We start from the raw sequence: 27,701 nt of genomic DNA, 5'->3' as shown, positions 1-27,701 counted from the left end.
CTCCCAACCACTGCGCCACCAGGGAGGCCCCCCAAATCTCCCCTTCTTAACCCCCTCTCCTGTCTGGCCCTGGCCCTGGAGCCTCTCTTTCTAGCTTTGCTTTGAATTCAGTCCTTTGCTGTTGTCACGCTCAGCACTTAACTGATTCCTGTGCTCTTTGATACTCCTTACATCTTGTGCCTTCGAGTCTCAATAAGTCAATCAGATTGTAATCGTTCCTCTCCATTCCTCATTTACTCAGTAAACTCTCCCTGAGCTCCTGAGGCTGGGTCAGGCTCCACGCTAGGGGTTATGAACGAGGATGACCTTGCCTCAAAGCTCAGAGGTCGGGGGAGGATCCAAACCAGCCAGTGGGCAGCTAGGCAGTGTTCCCACAGTCCCTCCTCCAAGTCCCGGGAGCCAGAGGTTTAGAAAAGTGTCCCTGGGGGTCTGGGCAGGACTCTCTGACCTGCACCCGTGGCAGGCTCGGCTTCCCTGGAAGCATCCCCCTTTCCCGACACCTCAGGTGCAGACAGAGCCAGTGTGGCCCCGGGAGCACGTGCCCTCTAACAATCCAGGACCTGCCTGCCCAGCACCCTCCCCCAAACCCATGCCCTGGGTCCGCAGGGCACTCACAGATCTTGCTGCATCTGACGGGCCTTGAGGGGCAGCGCTGTGCCCACATTCTAGCAGGCTCTCTGCCAGTCGCTGGCGGGTTGCCACCCGTTGGCCCCCCATTCTCTACTTGGTGCTGAAACTTTGCAAACTTGGTGCAGAAGCGCTGAGGGGAGAGGGGAGTAGGTGACAGAGTGGCCCCTAGCTGGCGAGACAGCAAGCAGCCTGGGGAGTGAGGCACCTCAGTGACATCTGGACCATGGGGGTTTGGATGGCTGCAGGGCCTGCCCACTCTACCCAGAGGGCCTGTCCTCAGCCAGGGCTCGTGACCCAGGGCCCCCTTCTCCACACGGCCCAGCCAGCCCCCTGCCCCCAAGGGGGCTTCTGCCTTGGGGCTTCCTCCCTACCCCCGGCCTCTTCTCACCAGAACGTCCTCTTCCCCAAGGCTCTCTCCTCCTCTGACTGCCTGCTTCCGGCTGGCCAGCCAGCCCCGCAGGTCCTCGGCCTCCCTCATGAACTCGTGCATCTTCAGGGTCCCCTCCAGCTCCCGGTCCCTGTGGGGATAGCCCGTGGTTCCCCAGAAGTTAGCTGCCCACCCCCCTGGGGACAGCTGGCCCAGCCAAAACAGGTGACCTGAAGGAGGAGGTTATTCATGGTCTCTGCCCAAGCTTGAGGCTCTGGATTCAGGGAGGAGTAAACATAAGAAGGCCAGGATAGGGCAGGTGTGGGTGTGGATGTGGGGAAGAGATGGGGAGCTAGGAGCTGGGGGTCCAAGTTCCTGCCCAGTGGGCCCTCACTGAGGAATTTACAGAAAGAGGGGAGCAACACACAGCAAGGAACCATCTGCCATCTCTGTGGGCCTGGGGTCACGGGCTTCTTCCAACTCGGGGTTATGGTATGGACACAGCCAACCGTGGCTAGGCCCCCTAAACCTGGGGAGGGGTACAGCGCCCCTCACCGTGTGGCTGCCAACTCCTGCAGTGCCCGCAGCCCCTCCCGGGGCCTCTCCTGCACCATGCCCAGCTGCACAGGGGCCTCGGGGCCAGTGAGGGTTTGGGGTCTCTGGTCAAGCTCCTCCATGGAGCTCCAATAAGAGCCAGTTTCTGTTGCAGGACCTGCCAGCACGCAAAGCTCAGACTGGGTGACTCATTCATCTATTCATCTACCCACCCTCCTGTCCATTCACCCACTCACCCCAACCCATCCGCTCACTCACGCACCCATCATCCACCTACCCGACAGTGATGGGGTTCCTTACTGTTCCATGAATGTGAAGACACAGTCTGTGCCCACAGAGGGCTCACTATTTAGCAGGGAAGGGTGAATGATGGGTCATCTGGGCCAAGGAATAGAGGCCACAGGGGGCATGGTACTGGCCCCAGCATCTCAGTATAAAAAATGGATGGAGGGGCTTCCCTGGTGGCGCAGTGGTTGAGAATCCGCCTGCTAATGCAGGGGACATGGGTTCGAGCCCTGATCTGGGAAGATCCCACGTGCCGTGGAGCAACTGGGCCCGTGAGCCACAACTACTGAGCCTGCGTGTCTGGAGCCTGTGCTCCGCAACAAGAGAGGCCGCGATAGTGAGAGGCCCGCGCACCGCGATGAAGAGTGGCCCCACGCTCGCTGCTCGCACAGAAACGAAGACCCAACACAGCAAAAATAAATAAATTAATTAATAAAAACCTATCCATTGGAGGAATACAAAACAGTTTTTTTTAAAAAAATGGATGGAGTTAAGCAAGCTGCCCAGGATGCCTGGGACGCTGAAGCTCCATGAGGCCATGGCTACAGGCACGCCCCTTAGGAATGGCTCCCTGAAAGTCCTCAGTCAGGACCCTGAAACACTGACCACTGGGGCTATGTAGACAAAACGCCCAGACAGCAGGACACTTCAGTGACGAGAGGAACCAGGATTGCTGTGGGGCTCAGGGCTTGTGGTTCTGAGAGACAGATTGCAGGAAGGAGGAGGGGGCTCCAGGCCTCCCTCGCTTTAATCAGGGATGCTTATGAGGTAGGCTTCAGGCACGGTGTTTGGTTAACTCAGAGCATGGTATTCACGGTGTGGGAGAAGGCCGTGGGAGACGTGGGGAGGGCTGGAACAGGTGCCCCCCAGGAGAGGAGAAAAGTGCCAGGGGGAAGAGAAGCAAGAAGAGAAGGCAGAGAAATCCTGAGGCCACAGGAGTGTGGGCCACTACAGAGATGCAAGAAGGGGAGTGGGCTCTTTGAAAGGGTGGTGTCTGAAGAAGGGGTGGGGGACTGGGGGAGAGCAGGGGGCCCTGCAGGATTTGGGTGGGGGTGGGGAAGGGGCTGGACAGTCTTCAGGAAGAAAGAGCAGGGCTCTGTGCCTCCGAGAAGCAGGATGTGCCCTTTGGGCGCGTGACAGACCCCTTCCTCATGGCCCATCATCACCCCAGTCCAGACCATGTAGGGGATGCTCAGGACACATTACCTAGTGCTTCTTGATGAGCCTGACCATGGCTGTCTCATCCCCACCACAGTCCTGACTGCTCACCAGAGGCCACTTCTCCTTCACCCACTCCTCCAGCTCTGATACGTCCAGGAAAAGCAAAAAGAGGCTTCTTTTCCCATGGGGACCCAGCAGCTCCGGGCCCAGAGTTCTCACCACCGATCCAGCTCCCCGAGAGTTCCAGGTCCCGCCCGCAGACCTCACTCGCAGAGGCTGCCCGACTTTGGCTATTTCCCCTGACCGCATGCCCTCTGCGTCCTACGGCGCCTCACAGACCTGCTCCAGCTCCGCCCAGCGGCCTTCCAGCTTCTGGCACTGCTCCACGATGTGCTGGGCCTGGGGGCGCCCTGAGGCTGCAAGGCTGCGGCCGGAACCCAGCAACCTTCGCACCTGTCCCCGGTGGGCTTTCACCTCTGCGCGGAGCTCCTGCCACAGAACAGCATGAGGGGCTGTCGAATCTGGGCTTCCCTTAGCCACGGGGTGCCCAGAACAGAGCCGTGGATGCGGCTCCAGGGTTCAGTCATGGCAAAACTTGCTGGCAGAGAAGGGCTGGGGGCAATTAGGCACCGCTGAGTAGCGGTGGAGGGCGTCTAGGGTCTGGGAATGGGACATCAGGGATCCTGGGAGAAAATGAGGACCATGCTCGTGCTTGCAGAGAAGACAGTGGGCACCATTCAAGTATTTATCGGAGGCAGCGCCGGGTGCAGGCATGTGCTCTGCCACCCAAGTGAGCTCCATGTCGCCCAGGTGGTGGAACTGGCACAGCTCAACGGAGGCCTGCAGCTGCAGTCGCCGGGCGGCCAGACATCCCCGAAGGGACTCGAACCTGGGTGGAGGGAGCCAATGGGGGATGCTGGGGACAGGTGAGGGTAATGCTCAGTCCTTTTCTTGGCCCAGCCAGGGACCCATGAAGAAAGAGATTGGGGCTGGGGAAGCCTCATCTGATGATGGGGAGGCAGCTGGAGAGGGTCCAGACCCCAGCTGAGACAGGCTGGGACCTGGGACCCTTTGCTGCAGTGCTGGCACCTGGACTAACGTCTCCTTGCGCAACGGAATACAAAGAAACTATAAGGGACTAAAAATAACTGTGTACATTCGCAGTTGGGGCAAATTCTGGACAGAAGATATAAAAAGACCAAAAAAGCCCAACTGCCACTTCTGAAGAGCCAAAACGAGGGCAAAAACAGGGTGTCAGGACAGAAGTAGGGTACTGCTCATGTCCTTTGCACTTACCACCACTAGAGGGGTGGGCAAAACACCTAAGCCACCCCTCCAGCCCGATGCCTGGACACACCCCTACCCTCACCCCATATAAGGAACAAGTGAGCAGGCAAACGAGGGAACCTGCTGTTTGCTCTCGCTCCCCGCTGCTGCAGCAGGGGCCCCAATAAAGCCTTGCCTGAGTTTCTCGTCTGGCCTCTAGTCAATATTTATTGACGGGAATGACTCTACTCATAAGGGAAGGAGGCTTGGACAACCTCAGGGCCTGTAGGTGCCACCCTGCCGGGCTCCCTGGGTGAAACCACCATCAGGTTCACATGGTGGCAATTACACACAGTGGAGTGGAGACGGAGCGAGCAGGCGAGTACATCTGGAGATACTTTTGGGTCTCCTCCACGATGGTCTGGGTATTGACCACCTGGTGGGCCTGGGGAACGAGGGCAGCCATCTTGCCGGCCAGTGCCTGGCTCTCGGCCTCCAGCTGACGGTGCTGTCTCTGCAGCCCCCGGCTTGAGTCCAGGTCCTGCCCCATTTCTGCACTCTGCAGGGGCCCCTCTAGCTGCTCCATCTTCTCCTTGGCTTCCTGGGGAGGGACGGCAGGCGCCGCATTAGGCTCTCCACATACAGGCTGGCAAGTGGCCCTTCTTGGGCTCTAAGGCTGCAGTGCTAGTAGCACACCAAATTCACCAACGGCCTTTTGGGCACCTCTCCCACTCCTAACCCGCACCTTCTCCCAGAGCCTCATGAACAGCCCCATCCCCTCATACTTCTTCCTCTCTGGGGCACTCAAGTTGTGCTGAGCATGCGTGGGTACACAGGAGGCAATCCTGGATTGGCCAGTGGTGGGTAAAGCCAGGGTCAACGGGCCTAGGCCAGAGGCCTCCAAAGGCTGCAGGACTTCCCAGGGCCGCTTCAGAGTCAGCAGAACACCCCGACTCCTCCCCTCTCCTTCCCGTCCTGGCTGTTCCCAGCCCAGCCCAGCTTCGGTCTCCCTCCTGTGTCCTGCCCCTCTCTTCAGCCAACCTGCAGCAGCCCCAGGAGCTGGTCCTGCTGCCGAGCCCACCGGAGCTGCTTCCCATGCTCTGCCATTTGGCGGTTCAACTCTTCCCACTTGCTGCTCAGGCCCTGAAGCCAGGTCTGCACGTCCTCCTGGGCACGGTGCCTGCTGCTCAACAGCTCTCTCCCAACCTGCAGTGGACACAGAGGCCCGGGGCGTCTTGTTGAGCTGCTGGTACCAGGAGGGGCCGTGGCGGGCTGGGCCCAGGGGGCAGCAGTGGTGGTGGCTGGCTGCGAGCTGCATGCCACACGCCACAAGGGCTCGAGCTGTTTGCGTAGCCCTAAATCTGTGGGCAGAGGTGGGAAGGCTTTCCTCTGACGCCTGCGAACAGTGTGGGATGAGCAGGGTCCAGATGGCTGGTGGGAGGGCTGCATTCAGGCAGAGGCGGCAGGCTGCCTCTTAGACCCGAGGGGAAGGGGTGACAGAAGCATCCTGGGCTAGTTTGGGTGCCAAGACCAGGGGGTGCCTGCTGAGTGAAGGGGGAAACTGGGGGATCCTAATTCCATGGAGACTGAGGTTGATTCTTCCTTCAGTGACTGTGCTCCATGCAAAAGTGCTGTGCAGCGGAAACGAGAAGGTGAGCAGGCCCTGCACGCTCTGTCCAGTGTCCCACACCTGCTGCAGGCCCTCCACGTGCCCCTGGGTGGCCACCAGCTCACGCTCAGCTGTTTTGTGCCACCTGAGTTTCTGCAGGATGTTGCCAGGCTCTTGGGATGGCTCGTCCGCCAGCATCCGCCACTTCTCCTCCATCCACAGCATCACCTCTGGCACGTCCTGCTTCCATTCCTACCCAGGAACCAGGGGAGAGTGGGTATCACAGAGTGGGGGTGAGGGCTGGTATTTTCCTCTAGGGAAAGGGGTCTTAGGGCGCCCCGAGGGGAAGAGCAGGATGCAGAGCCAATCCCGGGGTGCAGGAGAGGTGGGACCTGGGGTTACCGCTCCCAAGAATAGACAGGGAAACCAAGATGGGCAGAAAGATGTCTCGGGGAAAACAGCAGAAAGAGGCCTGGAGAATCAGGGTCTGGCTTCACGGTGCCCTGTGCCCAGATAGGAGAAGCATCTGGCCGGGTCCCCACTGCTCCAGCCGCACCAGGTCATGGACGGTCCTCTGTCTCCAAACAGGCTTAAGCTCCGGGAGGCCTGTGAACTAGCCCGGCTCTGAGCCCCCATCGTGGGCAGAACCAGTATCTGACAGAGTCAAGATCTGCAGCTGGAGCGCATGGCTCATGCAAGAGCCTGGAGTGTGGCCAGAGGCCATGAGGACAGAGAGCAGCCGGCTGAGGGAGGGTGAGGGGGTTATTCAAGAGGCCAAGGCTTTGGGCCCAGCCCCTGCCTTTGAGCAGTGTGGCCTGAGCCTCAGTTTTCCTCATCTGGAAAAATCGGAGCCGTAATGCCTATCTCACAAGGGATGCTTGGAGGTCAATGACATAACATGTGGGAGAGTGCTTTATAAACTAGAGTGCTCCAAATAGCACACAGCTGTTAGTGCAGCAGTGGCCTCTTAAGCATCCCTCCCAGGGAGGCCTCATGCACCTGGGCCGGCCCCTACCCTGGAGCTGGAGGGAAGCCACCCAGGCCGCACTCTCCTGGAGCCTGGTCCACTGTGCCTAGACACGCGGCAGCTGCTCTCGGACCCGGGAGGGCAGGCAGAGTGGGGGAGGATATGGGGAGGCTCCACTCTGCCTGAGGCTCACCCCGAAGGTCGGACACACCACAGCCCAGGGTGCACCCCACTGTCCCCCCACTCCCCGTGCACTCTCCAAGCCTCAAGCAACGGTCTGTGTAAGCTGAGAAAGAAACCTGGACTCTGCAGGTGCTGCCCAGTCAGGCCCAGGCTCACCTGTGTTGGCTCTGAGCCAGCTTCTTGCCACGTGCCCGCAGATCCTCTGCTTGAGGGCCCAGGGCATCCAGGAGCCACTCAAACTCCTGGTGCCGCTGCAGCAGGCTCTGGGCCTCCCCCACGTCCTCCTGGAGATGCAGCGACTGGGGTCATGCCGGGAGGATGGGGGTCAGCACCACCTCACCCACTGCTGACCCAGTGGCCTCCCGCCCAGCCTGGCCCAGCCTGGCTTCTAAGCTCCTACTTCCTGGGGTAGGAGCATCCCAGCTGCACACCCCGAGCTCCATACCGCGAAGCTGTCCAGCTGTAGGAAGGGCTCGTGGTTGGCACAGGTGGCAGTGAAAACATCCACTTCTCGACCAAACCTCTGCAACTTCAACCCCTCCTGCAGCCGCTGCTGTCTTTGCTTCCAGGTGGCCTTCAACTCCCTGCCTTGCTGGCCCAGGAGCCTCAGGGTACTGGCCGCCCCTCGGGAGTCCGGGGAGTCCAAGGCTGCCAATGGGCTGGCCCCGAGCCTCCAGCTGCTGCAGCCTGTCCAGGACGACAGGCAGAGGGTGAAACCCCGTCTGCTCCCCTTGGCAACCTTCCTCCCCTCTCACCCCCACGGATCGTTCATCTTGGAGCTCTGATGTAAGGGTAACCAGAAGGGGTCTGAGGCTGGTGAGCCCAGGGGTCTGCTTGTCCTGTGGGACAGCTGTGCCCGGGGCCACTAGTGAGACACTGAATGTAACAAGCCCAGCCCAGTACTTGGGACTCACTAGTTCCCTGCATGTCACACCTTTGCTCCAGCTGGCCATGCTGATGACGATGCCCAGGCAACTGGATGTGACTGGGGCCACCGCAAGCCTGGGTGGAGCTTGGAGCGATTAGAAAAGGCACCCACCCCTCTCTGCCAGGTTCACCCCCAGGCTCACAGCTTGGGAACAGGCGACATCTTTGTGTGAATTAGGAAAAGGCTCCACTTCTCTGAGCTGATGCAGCCCAGAAGCCGGGTAGTGGAGTCTAGTGAGCAGGGGATGGGCTGGGTTTCAGTGCCCACTTGGCCACCCGTCAGGCTCCTGCACGTGGGGCACAGCCTGCAGACTGTACCCACCCCTGTAGGAGGAGAGGAGGCATCACCATACTACGGAGGTGGGTGTCTTATTCCCGGGGGGTGGGGGGCTGAGCCATTTCACTCCAGGGGTCCGTGGAGTCTGCGTTACCCAGACTAGGTGGGGAGGCTTGACCACCCTGACAGAGCAATCTACCAGGCTCACCTGCATGGGGTATGGCCAGGCCTGGACTGGATAGAACGTTCCAGGAAGCTCAGACTCTTTCCTAGGTCCCTCCCCAAAGTATGCAAGATGCCTGACCAGTCCTTGGTTACACCCCCTCTTTGTAAACCTGCCTAAAGCACCACTCCCCTGGGTGACTGGCCACTTCCTGCCTCTCCCTTTCCGGTATCCCGTCCCCACTGGCCGTGGCCAGCCTGAAGGGCGCCCCACCCGCCCTCTCCTGCTGCAGGTGAATCTCCTCCAGCAGGTCTTGATGGTCTGCCAGAAGCCGCTGCGCTGAGGCCACGCCCACCACCTCCTCTTCCTCGCTGTGCAGCTGAGCCCGGATACCGCCTGCCTGCAGCAGCCACCGGCTCCCCTGCAGGAAGCCCTGGCAGGCCTGTGCCTTGGCCTGGGCCCAGGCCCGTCAGGTCACTTGCTCCTGCACTCGCTCCAGCAGCCCCTGTGGCGTCTCCACCTGTCCCTGCAGGGACTGGCTCTCTGTGGGGCCCAGCTCCTCGACCCTGTGAGACAGGGCCCACTGCCTAGTCCGGGCCCTGCCCTGGGCCCAGTGTGCTCCCCAGGGCCAGTGGTGGCGACTCTAAACTGGCCCCTCACCTTCCACCTAGGGGTAGCAAGCACGTGTGGCTCTCCCTTTCGCCATGAGCACGTTCTCATACTGTTCCCCAACCTGTGCCCTGCCCTTCGGACAGCACATCCTGCCCGTCCTCCCCACGTCAATTTCTGTCCTCTTCCCCATTCCAGAACCCTGCTCAGGCCTTCACGGAGCCGAACCCAGGCCGTACTCGCTGGCTGCCCTTCGCCTCTCTCCCGCGCCAGCATCTTCTGCTGGCTCACTTGCAGGACGCGGTGGCTGTCCTCTAAGTGCCCCGGCTCTGGGGTTTCTAGCTGGAGTATCATGTCTTGCAGCTGGACCCATGTGGTTCCACACTCCTGCAGGAAACTGCACACATGTGTGGTGCATGCCAGCCGTGTTTCCTTCTCTTTCTTCAGGGCCTCCAGCTGCTCCCACCTGGGCAGAGGGAGCAGGATTGTCTCAGGGATGTCACGTCGCAGGGACACCACCCCATCCATCCTGGGGTCTTGGCCGGAGGCCTGCATGACAGAAGCTGCCAGGCTGGCCATCCCCACGCCCTCTCCTCTCTGCTTCTGACATGTCCAGTCTTTCTTCCTGGCATCTTGGGGGTCAGGTGAGCAGGCACTCAGGCCTGGGCACCAGGAATGTCTCAGGGATGTCACGTCGCAGGGACACCACCCCATCCATCCTGGGGTCTTGGCCGGAGGCCTGCATGACAGAAGCTGCCAGGCTGGCCATCCCCACGCCCTCTCCTCTCTGCTTCTGACATGTCCAGTCTTTCTTCCTGGCATCTTGGGGGTCAGGTGAGCAGGCACTCAGGCCTGGGCACTGCATCCAGGCTGCCCCCCCTCACCTTGCACTCCCTCCTCATGCTCACCTCCAGCTCAGGTCCTCCTGCTGTCGCTGGATTTTGGGGAAATCTCCAGGACATCTCTGCTTCAGCTGTTCAGTGGAGCTGCTAACCTCAGCCCAGAGGCCTCTTCCCACAGCCAGGGCAGTGAGGAATTTTGGGGGGAAAGAGATTCCAGGCCTTGAGGGGACTTTTCTCTTCCCACACTTCCCTTAAGACTAGGAATGACCTCAGATAAGGGCTGCTACAGAGATGTTTGAGCTGCATCCCTCTGGAAGGACAGGGATCTGTGTCCTTAAAGGGCTGGGAGGGCCCTTTAAAAATTCAAGACCAGGCATCCAAATTGGACAGGAAGAAGTAAAACTGTCACTATTTGCAGATGACATGATTTTACATATAGAAAATGCTAAAGACTCCACCAAAAAACCCTTAGAACTAATAAATGAATTCAGTAAAGTAGTATACAAAATCAATATACAGAAATTTGTTGACTCTATACACTAATAATGAACTATCAGAAAGAGAAATTAAAACAATCCCACTTACAATTACAACAAAAAGAATAAAATACCTAGGAATAAATTTAACCAAGGAGGCAAAAGATTTGTACACTGAAAACTATAAGACATTGCTGAAAAAAATTGAAGAAGACACAAATAAATGGAAAGATATTTTGTGTTCATAGATTGGAAGACTAAAATTTGTATGGAACAACAAAAGATCTCAAATAGCCAAAACAATCTTGAGAAAGAGCAAAGCTGGGGGTATCACATACCTTGATTTCAAACTATATTACAAAGGCATAGTAATCAAAACAGTATGGTACTGGCATAAAGACAGACACATAGCTCAATGGGGCAGATAGAGAGCCCAGAAATAAACCCATGCATACATGGTCAATTAATTTATGACAAAGGAGCCAAGACTATACAATGGCAAAAGGACAGTCCCTTCATAAATGGTGTTGGGAAAATTGGACAGCCACCTGCAAAAGAATGAAACTGGAACATTACCTTACACTACACACAAAAATTAACACAAAATGGATTAAAGTCTTGAATGTAAGACCTGAAATCATAAAACTCCTAGAAGAAAACATAGTGGAGTAAGCTCCATGACATCAGTCAGATGATGATTTTTTGGATTTGACACCAAAGGCAAAGCAACAAAAGCAAAATAAACAAGTGGTACCACATCAAACTAAAAAGCTTCTGCCTAGCAAAGGGAGCCATCAACAAAAATGAAAAGGCAACCTATGGAATGGGAGGAAATATTTGAGAATCATATATCTTGTAAGGGGTTTTATCCAAAATATAAAAAGAACTCAATTGCAAAAAAAATAATAATAATAATAATAATAATATAATTTAAAACTGGGCAGAGGCTCTGAATAGACATTTTTCCAAAGAAGACATACAGATGGCCAAGAGCTACATGAAAAGATGCTCAATATCACCATCATAAGGGAAATGCAAATTAAACCCACAATGAGATATCACCTCATACCTGTTAGAATAGCTATTATCAAAAAGACAAGAAATAACAAGTGTTGGCGAGGATGTGGAGAAAAGGGAACACTTGTGCACTGTTGGTGTGAATGTAAATTGGTGCAACCACTATGAAAAATAGTATGGAGGTTCCTCAAAAAATTAAAAATAGAACTACCATATGATCCAGCAATTCCACTTCTGGGTATTTATCTGAAGGAAATGAAAATACTGACTCAAAAATATATATGCACCCCTATCTTCATTGCAGCATTATTTATAATAGCCAAGATTATGGAAACAACCTAAGTGTCCATCAGTGGATGAATGAACAAAGAAAATGTGATACACACACACGTGCGTGTGCACACATGCGTGCGCGCTTGCACTGGAATACTATTGAGCCATAAAAAAAGAATGAGATCTTGCCATTCAGGACAATATGGATGGACCTTGACAGCATTATGCGAAGTGAAATAAGTCAGATGGAGAAAGACAAATACCATATGATCTTACTTATATATGGGATCTAAAAAAAAAAAACAACTGGCTCAGAGATTCAGAGAACACATTGGTGGTTGCCAAAGGGGAGGAGTAATGAATGGGTGAAATGGGTGAAGGGAGTCGAAAGGTACAAACTTCCAGTTGTAAAATAAAAAGTCATGAGGATGTAATGTACAGCATGGCAACTATAGTTAATAATACTATATTGCATATTTGAAAGTTGCTAAGAGAATAATTCTTAAAAGTTCTTTCTCATCCCTGGAAAAATAATTGTGTAACTACGTATGTATGGTGATGATTGTTACCTAGATTTATTGTTGTGGGCATTTTGCAATAATATACAAACATCTAATTATTACGTTGTACACCTGAAATACTATAGTGTTGTATGCCAATTATACCTCAATTTGAAAACATTCAAGGCCAGCTCCCTCCCTCCCTCCTCCCAGACAGGACCATGGCTAACATGGAGCACTGAGAGTGGATAAGGGGGTGGCAGAAGCATGGTGAGGAGGGAGCAGGGCAGGAATAAAGAGGGGCGGCAGGGCCAAGCAGCTAAGACCCCCCCCCCCCCCACTGGCTCCAAGGGGACTGTACCTCATACTTGAGCTGCATGACCTCCAAGTTGTGGCCTGGGGCTGCAGTGTTCGGAACGGCACTGTCTGGTTTGCCAGCCAGGATTGCAGCTCCCCACAGGAGCCATAGAAGCCAAACGGGGCCACCACCTCCTCCAGCCGGGCCCTGCGGTGCTGAGGAGAGGCCGGCCCAGAGGCTGGGGTGAGGGTCAGTGCCCTCCACGGGGCGCTCAGAGCAGGTCCCCCATCACCTCCCAACCAGCAGAGCCCAGGGCCAGGGCCAGAAACGGTCCCTGTCCCACAGCTGGGCTCTGTGCCCTCTGTCAGAGGTGGCACAGGGTAGAGGGCCCCGGCAGAATGTGTGCTTTTGCTCTTGTCCTACTCATGTCCTTTGGCTCTTAGGCACAATCCCTGCTTCTCCCATGGGACCTGACCCTGCACCCGGGCCCCCTGCTCTCCTCTAGCCGCTCCTGGGCCTCACTGCTGTGCTCCAGGCACGCCGGCCCTCATTCCTCCATTGGGCCTCTTTCCTGCCTTTGCACAGGTCCTGCCTAGAACACTCCTCCCTGCCATCTCCCCCTGCCCTCCCCCTGGTTCACCTGCTCTCAGCTTCTCATTGTTCAAGTCTCTGCCTAAATGTCCTTCCCTCAGCGACGCCTTCCCTGACTCCCCGTCCTGACATGGGCTCCCCTCTCATGCTCCCATCACACCCGCGTCTGTCTAATGACTTGTTTCACATCTTCTCTGCCATGACGTAAGCTCCCCAAGGTCAGGGAGCAAGTCCAGTCACTGCTCTGTCCCTGGGCTCACAGCTCAGGGTCTAGCCCCGAGTGGGTGCTCCGTGAACGTTTCTTGAACAAGGAGCGTTACCTCTGCCAGGGTCCGCAGGCCCTCATAGTCCTGGCTCAAGTGGTCCTGTGTCTGGAGGATGGTGCTGGGGTCAAAGTCAGGGTCAGGCTCATCTGGGAGGGCCATCTTCTGGGTGCCCCGGGGGCCAGAGTAGCAGGAAACCTCACGCGGGGCCCCTGGGTTTCTTGGGCCTTCTTTCGGAGAGCTCAGGGCAGACACCACCTGTGCGGACAGGACAGAGGGCAGCATGTCCGGAGGGGGCTCCCCGCAAGCAGCAGCAGGCCAGGCTGGGTGGGGCCAGTGGTTGTACCTGGGATTCTTGTTCCATGATGTGGCTGAGGGGCACCTGGCCGGGCAGCACCCCCAGTCCTTCAGCTCCCAGGTGTCGGGGCTCGTCTGGCACAGGGGCTGCAGGGTCTCTCCCAGGAGCTGGGTGAAGTGCGTCCCTGTGGGAGCACAGGTTCTGAGGGCTATCCTGGTCCTGCTCCTCTTCTTGACCCAGGAGCTGGCCAGTGGGGATGGGTGGGGGATTATTTCTCACTCAGCCCTGTGCCGGGAGCCCTGGGGGCGAGAAGAGGACGAGGGTCAGAGCTTCCTGTTCAGGGCCTTACGATCTTCTCGGACTTGCAAGCCCACAGACCTAGAGCTGATGGGACACCTCCCGGGACTGTGCAGGGATAAGCAGAATGTGCATTGTGTGAAATAAACACTATGGGTGTCCAGGGGGGGAAATGGCCAGAACAGTCTGTGGCTGTTGGGAAAGATTTCATGGACAAGGTGGGCCTCAGTGGGTCTGGCTGGGGGAGTAGGATTTGCAGAGGGGGAGGCAGAGTGGCTCTGGTGGTAGGAGATGGGGCAGAGAGGGGTGGGAAAAGCACAGGCTGGCCCTCCCGATGGGGGTGGATGAGCATCTGGTCTCTGTCCCTCTGTGCCTCTGGCCCTGGGCAAGGGTAAGACACAGCAGTGGCAGCCAGGCTGAAGAAAAGGAATAGGCACAGAGAAAGACTGGAAAGGGGAAGAAAACAAAGGAAGACTCAGAATTTCGAGCAGCTTCACATCTTTCTTTCTGCTGAGCCCAAAATGGCCTCTCTTAACTCCCTCCCTTCGGTCTTCAGATGCCCCCGAGAGCCACACAGAATAAATTTATGATGCTCTGGTAAGGTTCCTACATGGGGTCTTGGTCTTACGCCTCTGTAGATGAAGCTCATCTGGACCAGAGGGCAGGGGTACTGGCTGCCCGGCAGTGCTAAAATTTGGGTCCCATCCTGAGGTCTCCCAGTCGCATCTCCATCAACTCTGCTCCAGCCTGCAGGGGGCTCCTTCTGTATGGAGGAGGGAAGGCTCTGCTTAGCTGCCAAAGTGGTTCCCCACCCCCAGGAGAGGGGGCATTTCTGTATCAACCACTCCCATTGGGCAAAGCAAGGGTCTGGAAATGCCAGAGACTAGGACTAACCTCTCTATCAATGCCAGGGCTGGCTGGGAAGCAGAGGACACAAAAGAAGGATAAGGCACCTCGCATTCATTCATTTAAACAATTAGCTCAGACTGGAGAAGGAGGCCACACAGAACAGGAGGGAGGCAATACCAAAAGCAGTGTGTGTTAATATAACTAAGTGCTGGAGTTAAACATCATAGCCACACAGGAAAGGATGGGGTAGAAACAGCCCTGGACCAGGAGCTGGGAGGCCTCTCCAGCAGCTGTGAGGGCAGTAATTTGGCCTCTGTGAACCTTGGTTACCTCATCTGTAGAGGTACCAGACAACTGCTAACACACTGTGGATCTATTTTCAAAAATTGTTAATTATGTGGTCCAGGGAATAAATGCAAAGGAAAAGAGATAGCTCGACCTTGGCTAAATTAGAACCACAGACTTTTCAGACCTGGTTAGTCTGGCCCTGGTGGTCAGGACCAGAACCCCAGTCAGCTACCGACTACTCCACCAGGCGCCCTCCTAAGATACAAGGACCTGAGCTGCAGCTCTGCAGGTGCATGGGACATGGCTAGGCAGAGAGAGGGCATGTGGGAAATGGAGCTTCCTTGGGATGAGGGTAGAGGGACCAAATGTGAGTACAGGGTTTGAGGGCTGTGATTTACGCATCCTGAGCTACATGTATGGCTTCTTGAAAGACAACTGCAAGCCCTCATAGGGTGGACCAAACTGCCCACCAGGTAGGTATCTGTTTCTTTTAAAACTGGAGGCTCGATGAACTGAGGGAGGGGGTTCAGAAAGCAGTCTGGTGTAGTGATTAGGCCACCCCAAACCTAAAAAGGCCAAGTCAGGAGAGAGAGCAAAAAATAGGACTGAAGGGTCACCTTAGGCCTGGTGGTGAAAGGGACGCTCCTGGAAGAAACTGATCAGTGCCCGGGAACTGGCGGGCGAAGTGAGCAACACCAAACTACACTTCCATGGCCTCCAACCGTGAGCAGCCAGGACTCCACTAACTGTGGGCGGGTCGGCAGGGGACATGATCTGAGGAGGGGTGGGCACCTCCAAGCCCAGGGGAAGGCCAGGTCAGGGGCCACAAATGCCCTCCCATTTCCACCCTCTGTGTGACCATGGGAGAGCGGGCACAGCACGCGCATTTGGTGTCGGAGGCCCGTAGGTCCGGGCCCCTGCCCGGTCGGTCCCCGCGTACCAGGAGCGACGATGCCCCCGGGGCTGCGGCCGCCGGCGCGGGCTCATCCAATCGCAGCAGTTCGGCCCCAAAGACGCGCACTGCCGCGCTCGAGCCGCAGGTGGCGCCACAGCAGGGCCTCAGCGGCCGCCTGGTCCTGCCCGAAGGACGTGCTCTCCGGCGCTGACCGCCGCTCCCGGAGCCACAAGGCTGCCTCCGCCACGTCAGCGAAGTACTGAGGAGGAAAGGCTGGGCACGGGCCGACCCCGCACTCCCCGTCCGGCCGCCCATTGCCCACCCGCCACTCAGCTACCTGCCGGACGAGCAGGGCCGCCTGCAGCCGCGCGCCCCGCCCCGCTGCCCGGGCCCAGAGCCTCTGCCACGCGCTCTGCACCACCGCGGCCCGTTCCCGGGGATCCGCCGCGATCGGGGCCCGCGTGCGCCCAGGTCGCGTCCCCTTCGCACGAGATCAGTGCACACGGCCTGGTGGCGGGCGGAGCTCGGCTTCTAGGGCCTGACAGACAGCAGAGCAGGAAGCTGGGTGAGGGGAAGGGCGGGAAGGCAGGGAGAGGGGAACCGGCAGGGCGCAGGGTAGTGGGCACCTTGTGTTGCTGCAGGGCCGCAGCGATCTGCCTGAGATCCGGGCCCAGGGCCGCATCCTCCACCAGCTGTCCCCGCTCCCTCAACCAGGCTTCCTCCTCCTCACAGTTGTGCAGGAGCTCTGCCCGCTGCAGGGTCTGCACCAGCAAGGCCCGCCTGAGGGACAGCAAGGGCCACAGAGGGGCTCGGGGAGTGACGGGGCTTGGGGAGGGGGTTCCCCAGCAGGCTCAGACACTCCCCCTTAGACAGGAGTTTTCTTTTTCCTGGATGACTCAACAGAGGAGACAGAGGCCTTGGGGATGAGGGTCAGTGGAGAGGAAGTTGCCAGGCAGCACTGTTTTAAGCTGGGCAGGGGGTAATTTGCGTTACAGAAAAGTTCTGGAGAGGGTAGGGGAGTTCTGGTGAGCTCTTACCGGGACCTGGCAAGAGACACCAGGCTCTGGTGGAGCTGGGCCAGCATCCTGGCCTTGGCCTGCAGCTCTTCCACACTAGTGCCTAGGGAAGAATCCAGCTCCGTTGTCTGGTGGGCAGGATGGCTCCCGTGGGCACCATGGGCCAAGATCTGGGCCTCCAGCAGGTCATGCCCCTGAAGCAGCTCCACTGCCTCTGCCAGCTGCTGCCCACAGGCCGTGGAGCTGGCCAGCACCTGGCCAGGGACAGACGAGTGGTCATTAAAGTCCTAGAGTGCTGGGTCCCCGTGAACGCCAGGGCTGGCGCATCCTGCTGTGTTTCCCAGGGATCTGCTGGTCCAGGGCCCATGTGCAGCTGGTTGAGCTGCTTGGAGGCAGTCTACTTCCTTCAGCAGGCTCAGCACAGCCTGCATGCCTGCCGTCTGCTTCCTCTGCCCTTGCAGCCGTGGAAGGAGACGCTCCCAGCGCTGAGTGATCTCCAACTGCCTGGGGGATGTGAGAATAAGGGTGGTACCCACTGGGCTGGGGTAGGGAAGCTACCTTGGGGTCCACAGTTGTGGGGTGGGGATTGGCTGTCCTGGAGGAGCCTGAGTACCGTGGCAGGAGCTGTGAGCATCCATCCAGTTGGGGTAGTATCTCCACCTTTTAGACACAGGCAGAGAAGCTGGAAGGAGGGCTTGGGAGGTTCAGGCCTTCACAGACCCCGAAGCCTTCTTTCCAGTCCTCATCTCAGGTGATAGCAGCTCCATCCTTCCAGGTGCCCTGGCCAAAACCTTGATAACTCACTTTCTCACACCCCACATCTCATCTGTGTGCAGATCCTGTTGGATTCAAAATATATGCAGGATCCCAGCAATTCCTCATCACCTTCACTGCTTCTCTGGTCTGGATTATTATTATCTCCTTCTGACTTTGCCCTTTCAGTCTATTCCTGACATGGCATCCAGAGTTATCATTGTAAAACAAAAGTTAGATTGTGTCACTCCTCTGCTCAAGCCCTGTCATGACTGCTTATCTTTTGCTGAGTACAAACCAAGTCTTTACTGTGTCCTGCAGGGCCCAGCAGGATCTCTGCCACCACCTCTCGCCTCCATACTTCTCTGACCTCAACTACAACTTGTTCACTTGGCCAACACTGGCTTCTGTGCTGTTTTTCAAATATGCCACGCGTGTGCCCACCTTGGGACACTGCACTAGTAGAGTCTGTCCTCATATCTGTATGGCTTCTCACTTCTTGCTGGTCTTTGCTCAAAAGTAAACCTCCTCTGACCACCCAATATAATTCCCTCCCCCCACCTTGGCACCTCATATTCCCCTATTCTGCTTTATTATTTTTTAAAATCACTATCTCACATACTATATATTTTTTCTGTTTTCCTTAGTAGTATGTAAGCTCTATGAAGGGAGGGATTTTTGTTTGTCCTCTTCACTGCTAAATCTCTAACACCTAGAATAGTACTTGGGACATAGTAGATACTCAATAAATGTTTAGTGAATGAATGAATAAGAGGCTATCTAGAAAGAACAGTGCTTTACCAAAAGGGATCAATTACGGATGGTGGAATTTCAGACATCAGTGGGAGCTAGATCTTTTTATTTTTATTTATTTATTTATTTAGGCCACACCTTGCGGCTGGTGGGATCTCAGTTCCCTGACCAGGGATCGAACCTGGGCCCCGGCAGTGAAAGCACTGACTCTTAACGACTGGATTGCCAGGGAGGTCCCAGGAGTTAGATCTTTTTAAAGGGAGCCCCAAAGCCATAAATCATCCCTGCCTCTGTGTCCAGGAACGGGCTGTGTAAAGACAGGGGCACGGTAGGAAGGCCCTAGCCTATTCTGAAGACCGTTCACGTGTCTGGGGCTCACCTGCAGGCCACCTCTGCCCAGCCATGGTAGTGCTCCTGCTGGAGGATGTCTGCAATCTCGGCCAGGGCCTGGAAGCACCCCTCCTGGGGCAGGAAGCCGGCTTCCAGCATGCGCAGCCTCTGGGTGGCCGCTTCCACTGTGGCTGGGCTGGCTGGTGGGGCTGCAGCCCGGTCCAGCACCTGCTCTGTGTCTGTTAGAAAGCTCTCCTGGAGAGCTGCCTTACGCTGGAAGCGCCAGCCCAAGGTTTCCAACCTCTCTAGTTGCAGGAACCTCTGCTGTAGGGCCTGGCTCCACGAGGCCTCTGCCTGCTCCAGACCTGCCCAGCTCTGGGACAGCTCTGCAGGGCCCAGGCCCTCGTGTGGCAGGAAGTGCCTTCGATTCTGGGCTCGGAGTGCCATTTGCAGCCAGAGGAGCAGGGCCTCCGTGGCCCCTCGCTGCTGCAGCCTCGGTGGCTTCTCCTGGGTGCGGAAGGAGGCAAAGGCCACCAGCAGCTGGCGCATGCCTGGCAGGGTGTCTGGGAAATCCCGGGCCTCCAGCTGCACCGGCTTCTCCGCGATCCACCACAGGAGGTCGGCCACCAGCTGCTCACACTGGGTCTGCAGTGCCTCTGTCTCCTGGAGCTGAAGCAGGATCTGGCAGAGGGCACAGGAAAGGGTCAGGGCGGCACCTGGGGGCAGGCCCTGGAATCCAGGCTCTGGAGGCCCTCCCCTTTTGGGTACTGAGTGCCAGCCAGGCTTGCCCAGGTGGGCAGTAGCTCCTGCCCTCAGCTGAGGACACACTAAAGTAGGGTTCCTCCCAGCCCCCAGAGAAGCGGGTCTGCCGCCATTCTACACTCAGACCTGGGAGTGTGGGACCCCGTCCTGCCTTCCTCTACCTTATTTTACTCCATTTGGTCTCAACTGCGATGGGGGGTGGGGGGGCTGTTTTTTTTCTGAGCCTTCTTTCCCTTCCCTGAGGCCGCCACACCCTGAGGCCGCCACACCCCTAAAGCAGCTCGGAGCCCTTGGCCTGGATCATCTCCCCCGTGCCCAGCTGAGACACCAACCCTGAGAACAGGCCTCCCAAGCCTCAGCCTTTGCCATCGTGCCCAGAGGGTAAGAGAGCCCCCAGAAACATGGACTCAGCCCAGCAGAGCTGTGCTGCGCTTGTCCTTGCAGAGTCCAGCTCTCTGAGCCTTTTAATCCCATTAGGAGCTTAGCAAGCTAAGAGCAGAGGGGGAGGGGGAGGGGCAGGAAGGGGCATCACCCACCTGGCTTTCCTGTGTGCCAGGCACTGTGCTTATGCTCCCTTGCACACTCATAGCAGCCTTCTATTACCCAGAATTAATTATCTATTGCCCAGGAATCATCATCTCCATTTTACAGATGGAGTGCAGTAAAGTTAGGTGACACAGCCAAGGCCACACAGCAAGGAAGGGGTAGAGACAGCCTTCAAACTCGGGTGTGTCTGACTCCGGAGCCCATGTTCACCCCACCTCTCCTCGATGCCACCTTCCCTTTGTTACCAACCTTCGCGAGTCTCCTCTGGACAGTCTGCCCCTGGTGCAGGTGGGAGAAGTGTTGGTAGTAGAAGGTGACGTGAGTCCTGATGGAGCGCTCATCGCGCTGTAGGGCCACCACACCCTCGGGGTCCAGCAGCTGAGCGATGCCCAGCTCCTGCTCAGCCACACGGAAAGCACAGTGGAGGTGGTGCAGTGGGCGGTCGGGATGCAGGGAGCCGTAGTGAAGCAGATCTGGCCTGGGCAGAGGGCAGGCAGGGCTCTTTACCAGAGTCGCTGACTGCTCGGCTTTAAGTGGACTTGTTAAAAAGGCAAACCAGGGCTTCCCTGGTGGCGCAGTGGTTGAGAGTCCGCCTACCGATGCAGGGGACACGGGTTCGTGCCCCGGTCCGGGAAGATCCCACATGCCGCGAAGCAGCTGGGCCCGTGAGCCATGGCCGCTGAGCCTGCGCATCTGGAGCCTGTGCTCCGCAACAGGAGAGGCCACAGCAGTGAGAGGCCCGCGTACCGAAAAAAAAAAAAAAAAGGCAAACCAGCTCCTATTGGTCATTCATACCTTGCAGTGCATTAGTTTTCCCCTGATGATTATCTGAGACCCCGGCTGAAGGAATAGGGCTGGGAGAGGGGAGGATTAATTTTGCTCAGGGGTCAGGCTCCTGGGTAGGGAAGGAAGCTCCAAAAGGTCAGGTGCTTGCCAGGGAGAGGACAGAAAAGAGAATCAGGGGCACAGAGAGTGGAGGAGGGCAGGGTCAAAGGCAAACCTGGCCAATTCCATGGAAGGGGATAGGGGTATCACAGACCGGGGCCTCAGCTGCTAGCTGTCTTTATCTCTGTGCCCAGCGCAGGGGCCAGAGGGACATGGGAGAATGGGTGGGTTGAGGACCCAAGTCCTGGGGCAGTTGGCTCAGTGGGTAGAGGCCTCCCAGAAGGAAGCCAAGGGCTGCCTCAGGCCAGGCCAGGGTCCGGAGGTGCTAGGGCCCCTCCCTCATGCACACCTGTGGGCGTGGATGAGGGCACTGAAGCCGAGCCCATCATTCCAGCTGCGGGAGAAGTCAGTGATGTTGGCGTTGGCATAGCCAGCTGTCTTCCACTGGCACCAGAGCAGCAGAGCCTCTTTGGCCCACAGCAGGGCTGTGCTGGCCACAAACTCCTTCTGGAAGGACAGGACAGCGGGTCACCATGCAGGGACAGGTGGGGTGGGGCAGCAGAGCCCGCAGGCTGTGGGAGAGGCAGGCTGGGCACGCTGTGATCCTGCTGTCCCACCTGGAGCATCTGACTGTACTCACTTTCACTCGTGCTGGGGAGGGAATGGGGGTGCGAGAGAAAGATTGTCCTTACAAAGAAGCAGAGTGCTTGAAATCTGTCACCTCTGAGCAGCTGGCTTTGAGTCGCAATTGGTGACAACAGCAGCAGTAAGTCCCATTTCTCCAGCCTTTCTGATGGGCCAGGCACTGTGCTATCATTAATACTACCCTGGGCTGCACAGAATTAAGTCTGGGCTTCATGAGACCGGCTCCTGGTCAACACGGGTTTTCTGCCAACCAGCCACCGGCCTGCACACGTGGCTCTCCATCCAGCCCAGCCCTCAGAAGTAGGCGCTATTAGTATTTACATTCTAAGGATGGCATATGAGGTGCAGTGAGAGAGGTCAGGAAGTTGCCCTGGGCTCCCCAGCTGATAGGGAAGGGTCTCTCTTGACCCAGAAACATCTGACAGAGCCCATCTCTGACATGCGGAGCCCACCTGTCTGCCCCCACAATGCCTCATGCGACGGCTTCTTCAGACTGGGAAATGACCATCTATAACTGGTTTCAGTCTCCTGGATAATCTCCTTTATTCTGCTACTCTCGGCTTCCACCTGCCCCCACTCCCGTCCGCATCCCTCTTCCACTCGGTGCTCCTTTCCCTTCTCCTTCCTGGCTCCACTTCTTTCCCTGCCTTCCATTCCTCGTCCCTGTCCTGCCCTCAGTGGTCCTCCCCTTCATCCACTCCCTCCCTTGCCCCTCACACCGCAGAGTCCGCATCTCCTTTTCCCTCGACTCTTCCTCTCCTTTTCTCCCCTCTACCAACTCCTGTTTATAAACTCAGAATGTTAAAGCACAGCAGGCTGCATTTCCTTCCCTGCCCTTTGGGCCCCAGAGCTTGGGTAGGAAGGACAAGTGAGCAGCAGCGCAGGGGAGGGGAGGGGGAAAGAGCTTCAGGGCCTGGAGCTGGGCTCTGCCACAGCCAGGCCAGGTCCAGATATCCTGAGTGGCTGGGCTAGGCTAGCAGACATGAACCAGGAGAGATTCTGGGGTGAGCATGTGCGGGTGTGAGGTCAGCTTGGTGCCAGACATGTCTGAGTTTTGCAGGGAGCAGAGCCTGAGCTGGCGGTGGACGAGAGAGCCAGTTGGCTGGTTGGTGGCCAGTCAGGGGATGATGTGGACTTGCTGCTCCCAAGGGAAAGGGTGGCAGGGGCACCTGGAACTGGCCTTGGGGGCGGGGGAGGGGAGCGTGGCTTCCTGGAAGGGCTTGAGGTCAGTTAGAAATTCATCCATCCATTCATTCGCCACATACATGCTGGGCTCTGGGGATGTAGCCAGGCAAGGCCTCTGCTCTCCTGGGGCTCACAGTTCCCTCATGAGTGTAAAGGATCCTCCTGGATTTGAGCCAAATCTCTGGCTTCTTTTCATTAGGATTTCATTCTCCAGGTTTGCTTTCCTAACCTACTAGAATCAAGTTTTAGATGGGGTTTTAGAAACTATGAAAATTGACATATATAAGGACTTTATGTGTTTCCTCTTTCTGATCCAGCTGTGGGAAAACAAGAGGTAGAATGGAGGAAGATGGGGGACCATCTCTTTGGTTTTCAGGATCCTGGGGATTTGGAAACTCCAGGGCTGGGGCTCCCTCTATATGTTTAATTTCCCCCAACAATACATTAAGGGGTAATGAAAGTTACAGGATTTCAATGCCCTGTAACAAGTTGGGGGTGAAAGATGGGTGGTGGGCAGGTACCTTGACCCCCTCACTAGTGAATGACTCGTCCCAGATCAGGCTTGAAGCCTATGAATCTAGTTCTCACTTCAGCATATTACAGTCTCTCTGACATTCTGACTTCTTTGCCCGTGGTTGATGAGTGAATAGTAGTTGTGTGGATGCCAAGGATCCGTTGTGGGGATCCTAACAGTTGGGTGCAACTGCTCTGTCCCCAGGGCCCTGAGGTGAGGCCAGGGCTGGGCACTGGGGGCTGAGACATACCCTGTCCAGGGAGATGTGGGAAATCTGGAAACACAGAATGATGACCCAGATGAGTCCCAGGATGAGCATCTGGTCTCCATCCACGATGTTCTCTGGCTCAATGAGGGGTACTGGCACCTGTGGGCAAAGTTGACTGGGCTCAGCTGCAAAGCCCATATACAAGAGAAGACTCATAGTAACCAAATGTCCAGGGGGCTGGCTGCTGGACGGGAGGGTTCTGGAGTCTGTCCTGCCCTAGGAGATCCCCAGGGGAGAAGCAGGCAGGCACAAGGCCAGGCAAGTAAAGCGTTTCTAAGTAGTTGGGGCTTTGGTCCCAAGCCCCCTTAGGTAAAGCTCCAACATGGTGAACTGGGCTGGCCCACAGGAGCAGGAGAACTCCCCATGCATGGGCTACAGGTAAACCCAGGCCAGGATCAGTGGTTCAGCTATGGAGGTTGAGATGAAGAGTCGTAAAAGTCAATGTATGAGCTCAACAGACAGCATCGACTGTCTGCCTCCACCTCCCAGGGCATCTGGGGATCTCCAGTGAGTGCTTGGGTCCCTGGCTCACATTTGAATCTCAGCCTTCTTCATCAGTGTTCCATCTCCTGTTAAACATTCAGATTCCCAAGCTCCACCCAATCAGACTCTCTTGGACCAGGGCCCAGGAATGTGTATTTGGACAAACACCTCGGTGGTTCTTATGTGCACTAATGTTGAGAACCTGCTGACCTAGATTTTGCCACTTGGACAGGAAGGGTTGAATCAAGGAGAGAAAGGAACAGAATAAACATGAAAGTTGCATGTGGCTTGGACCCCTTCATCCTCTGGCTCCATCCTCCTCTTCCGGACCCCATGGCTCTAAGACCCATGGGATTCTTGCAGAGATTCTAAGCTCAGGCCTTGGGGCTTTTGTACTGGCTATCCCTGCTGTCTGAAAATATTATTCCCCAAGAGAGTCCCATGGCTATTTCCTTCTCTTCCTTTAAGTCTTTACTCAAACGCTACTCTCTCATTGAGGCCTACCCTGGCCACCTTTTAAAAAATCTTCCCGATTTTGTGCTTAGTGACGTCATGGTAGGGGTATGAAGGCCTTGGAAATCAGCAAATGCTACAAACCAGGGATTTCATCTGCCTCCTTCCCCTCAACTCCCCAGCCCAGATAGCTGATTGTTAAACATTTACCAGCATATTGCTGATCTGGGTTCAAATAAACTGTCTCCCCTGAAACTGTAGGGCCCCTATGCTCAGGTCTGGGCTTTGTGACATGCAGTACCCAGCACAGGGCAAGGGCTCCAGAAATGAGTGCACCCCACATTCTGCTACTTATTAACTGTGTGCTGGGGGCCAAAGTTTGACCATAGCTGCCTCATATATATGGTGGAGACAAGGCTGTCACCTTCATGGGTTACATATCGGTGACATGCTGTGTCTCTAAGCTTGAGGGGAGCTGCATAGCCTCTGACAAGGGCTGTGGGGCTTGCACCCTCCCCAGGTTCCCAAGAGGAGGTGGCTGGCTCTCAGGCCATTGTCGCTGGGACCAAGTAGGGCCTGGCACTGTGTGGCCGGCAGCTTTCTGCTCTTCTGTGCACCCAGGGACCGCAGTGCTCCTGTCTGTTGCTTTGGCTTCTCACCTTCCTGGCCAGGCTTGCAGGGTCGGCTGGCTGTGACCTCCATTCCAGGACTTAGGCTCAGCCCAGCCAGTCCCACCTGTGACTTCTTAGCCTCCAGGGGCAGCCACCTCGTGTTTTAGTACCTGAGGCCAGGAGCCCTTGGGCCTCCCAATTCCTGCTTCTCAATATAAATGACCCCTGCACAGCCCCTTGACACTGGCCCCTGGAGCTCCTGTCTCCTTTTAGAGACTATTTCTTTGGCCTGTCCCTTTCTCTCAGGGTCCCTCCTGTTTGCTTAGGTCCCTCCCTGCTGTCTGTTCCAGCTTCTCCAAGGCAGCCCTGCATCTCCTCCCTCCACTGCCTGGCTCAGTGTCCGAGGCTCTTCCCCTGTGTCTGACCTTCCCTCACCCCTAGGGCCCCCTATCCAGGATCTGCTGGCCAGTTGACTGTGGGTCTGCCTGGTAAATAATTTCCTTATTTATGAAAAGAGAAGGTTAAGAGTGCACTGAATCTTTCAGCTTAGACTCCACAATCTCTCATTACAGTCAATGGCATATTCCATTTCTACCCACTGGGGACGATGGCTGTTCCACTTCAGCCAGTGGATGTTCTCTAAACTGGGAGAACTGTGCAAGGAAGGGCTTTGCTTCCTGGACCTCTGTATCGCAGCTGCTCCTCCTGGATCCCGGCTCCAGATCCTCTGCTCTGCCCTGTGGCCAGCCCAGGAAAGATGATCTAGTCATCCAGCCTGTCCCCGCTGCCCACCCCAGCACCACGCCCAGAAGCCCTCTCCCCAGTGCCCACCTTGGCCCTGAGGAAGGCCAGAGCTCGGGTGCTGTTCTCTAGGAAGTGTATGCGCATGTGGCCCCGGTTGGGGGGTGGCAGGACCTCCCCCGAGATGAGCCGCAGCAGGTGGGTGCCATCAGCCAGCTCTGTGTACAGGTTTTGGATCTTGATGCCCACCTGGGCATGGAGCAGGCATGGGAGAGGATGGAGAAGGCACAGGGTCAGCCTAACCGCACCTGTCTGCCCCATTCCTGGACCATCTGCCTTGAGGAAGGAGCATTGGCCTCAGCTGTGCTTCAGGGTCGAAAGAAGTGGCCTCAGCCAGATGACCTCATAGCAGTCCCCCAGGGTCCACTGGCCAGGGAGCTGGGGGGACAGTAGAGATGGGCTGTGGGGCACGCCCAGCTACACTCACCCGGCCGTGCTGGAAGGTACTGTTGATCCACTTGGTGAAGTCTCTTCTCCTGCATCTGCATGCGCTGTGCCCGCAGCTTGCAAATGTGGCCCATCTCATACGCAGAGTCCATGGTGGGACTGGACTGGGAGAGCGGTCCAGGGCTCTGCCCCTGGCCTCCTGCTTCACGTGCCTGTAGCCCCAAGGAGCTGCTGGGGCTTGTGGGGCTGACCAGCCATCAGGCCTGGAGCTCTCTGGGGATGAGGGGCCACTGGACATTTCCCTAAGCTGGGGACGTTGGGGGCATGGAGGTTGGGGGAGGACTGTGGATACTGATGACTCCCTGGGAGTGGGGGCCCCTCCGTGCCAGACAGTCCCACATTTGGTGGGTGGTTGCAGCTTGGAACCTAGCCAGGTAAGGTCTGGTCCTTCTGGCTGCTGTCCTGAGCTTGAATGGCCCAGGGCCCCTTTTGTCCCATCCCACTTTCTAAATTCTTCTTCTAGAACTCCTGCTGCCAGAGGTTTCTCCTGGGCCACAGCGTTTGCTGCTGCTGCTTGGGCCGAAAAGGGCAGGTGGAAGGAAAACGGGAAACTACTTACCTTGGTGATGTGCAGGCCCTGGGAGGTGACCTGGCTGGATGGTCGGAGATGGCAGATAGGAGGGGCTGGGCGGGGAGGGAGAGACATCAGGAGAGGCTGAGGCTGGAGCTGGGGCCGTGCCACGGCCCTCCTCTTGGGCCAGCAGGGCAGGGGTGACAGCACACAGCCGGCATTGTTCTCCCACCTGCCGCAGGGCGTGACCCAGACCGGGAGGGGGCGGCTCAAGAATGCTCCAGATCAATTGCTCCAGGGTCTCCTCCTTCATCGTCCCCCCCGTTGCAAATGCCTTCGGCATCAGGTGGGGGTGTTGGCTCCCAAGACGCAGAGGCCCCACAGGGCAGAGCCTCTGGTCAGAGCTTCTGCACCCACTTCCGGCAGGCTGGGGCTACCCTTCTGCACCCCTGCAGAGCCTCTCCGTGAGCACCCACAGGGGCGGGGATGGGAGCGAGCCCACTAGGCCATGGCCCTCGCATCCTCTCCTGAGGGACGCACCACAGACACACCACAGACTTGGACCAAGGCTGGGCTTTCCAGGCCCTGACGGAAATGCACCCAACGCAGCCCAGGGCTGCAGGGCAGTACTCCCTCAGGCTTGGGGCCACTTTCTGAAGGGGGTTCCCCCTGGGAAGGGGTAACCCACAAAGTCCATGGGAACGACAGAGCCTCCTCCAGAATTGGAGACATGGTGTTCACTCTTTGGGGCCCCAGTGAGGCACCAGCACCTGTGCTCCCTCAGCACTGGCTAGGACTGAGGCTCAGAGGTGGGGGCTGTAGGGGAGCCCCTCCCTCCCTCTCCCCCCTCCC

General features: G+C 56.8%; 1 protein-coding gene across 1 annotated transcript in view; it reads right to left on the bottom strand.

The window, feature by feature from the left end:
- The window catches only part of SPTBN5 (spectrin beta, non-erythrocytic 5), a 44,068-nt gene extending 17,532 nt beyond the window's left edge, over positions 1–26,536 (bottom strand). The window contains 37 exon segments of the mRNA XM_007460201.1: positions 616–638; positions 640–717; positions 719–760; positions 1,019–1,148; positions 1,553–1,697; positions 2,213–2,220; positions 3,039–3,173; positions 3,324–3,510; positions 3,724–3,887; positions 4,651–4,865; positions 5,306–5,470; positions 5,955–6,125; positions 6,889–6,895; positions 7,180–7,307; positions 7,469–7,710; positions 8,664–8,956; positions 9,223–9,465; positions 9,908–10,060; positions 12,464–12,500; positions 12,503–12,620; positions 13,317–13,517; positions 15,932–16,015; positions 16,017–16,145; positions 16,224–16,330; positions 16,333–16,402; positions 16,404–16,424; positions 16,513–16,666; positions 16,924–17,156; positions 17,289–17,406; positions 18,788–19,419; positions 20,296–20,524; positions 21,281–21,438; positions 23,526–23,642; positions 25,922–26,080; positions 26,319–26,360; positions 26,362–26,461; positions 26,463–26,536. Of these exon segments, the coding sequence (XP_007460263.1) occupies positions 616–638; positions 640–717; positions 719–760; positions 1,019–1,148; positions 1,553–1,697; positions 2,213–2,220; positions 3,039–3,173; positions 3,324–3,510; positions 3,724–3,887; positions 4,651–4,865; positions 5,306–5,470; positions 5,955–6,125; positions 6,889–6,895; positions 7,180–7,307; positions 7,469–7,710; positions 8,664–8,956; positions 9,223–9,465; positions 9,908–10,060; positions 12,464–12,500; positions 12,503–12,620; positions 13,317–13,517; positions 15,932–16,015; positions 16,017–16,145; positions 16,224–16,330; positions 16,333–16,402; positions 16,404–16,424; positions 16,513–16,666; positions 16,924–17,156; positions 17,289–17,406; positions 18,788–19,419; positions 20,296–20,524; positions 21,281–21,438; positions 23,526–23,642; positions 25,922–26,080; positions 26,319–26,360; positions 26,362–26,461; positions 26,463–26,536 (5,312 nt within the window).
- Between the last annotated feature and the right edge of the window lie 1,165 nt (positions 26,537–27,701).

This window comes from Lipotes vexillifer, unplaced genomic scaffold (assembly GCF_000442215.2).
Source record: "Lipotes vexillifer unplaced genomic scaffold, Lipotes_vexillifer_v1.1 scaffold408, whole genome shotgun sequence".
NCBI lineage: Eukaryota > Metazoa > Chordata > Mammalia > Artiodactyla > Lipotidae > Lipotes > Lipotes vexillifer.
Note: the sequence above shows the minus strand (reverse complement) of the source record. Positions and strands in the feature narration are given on the sequence as shown.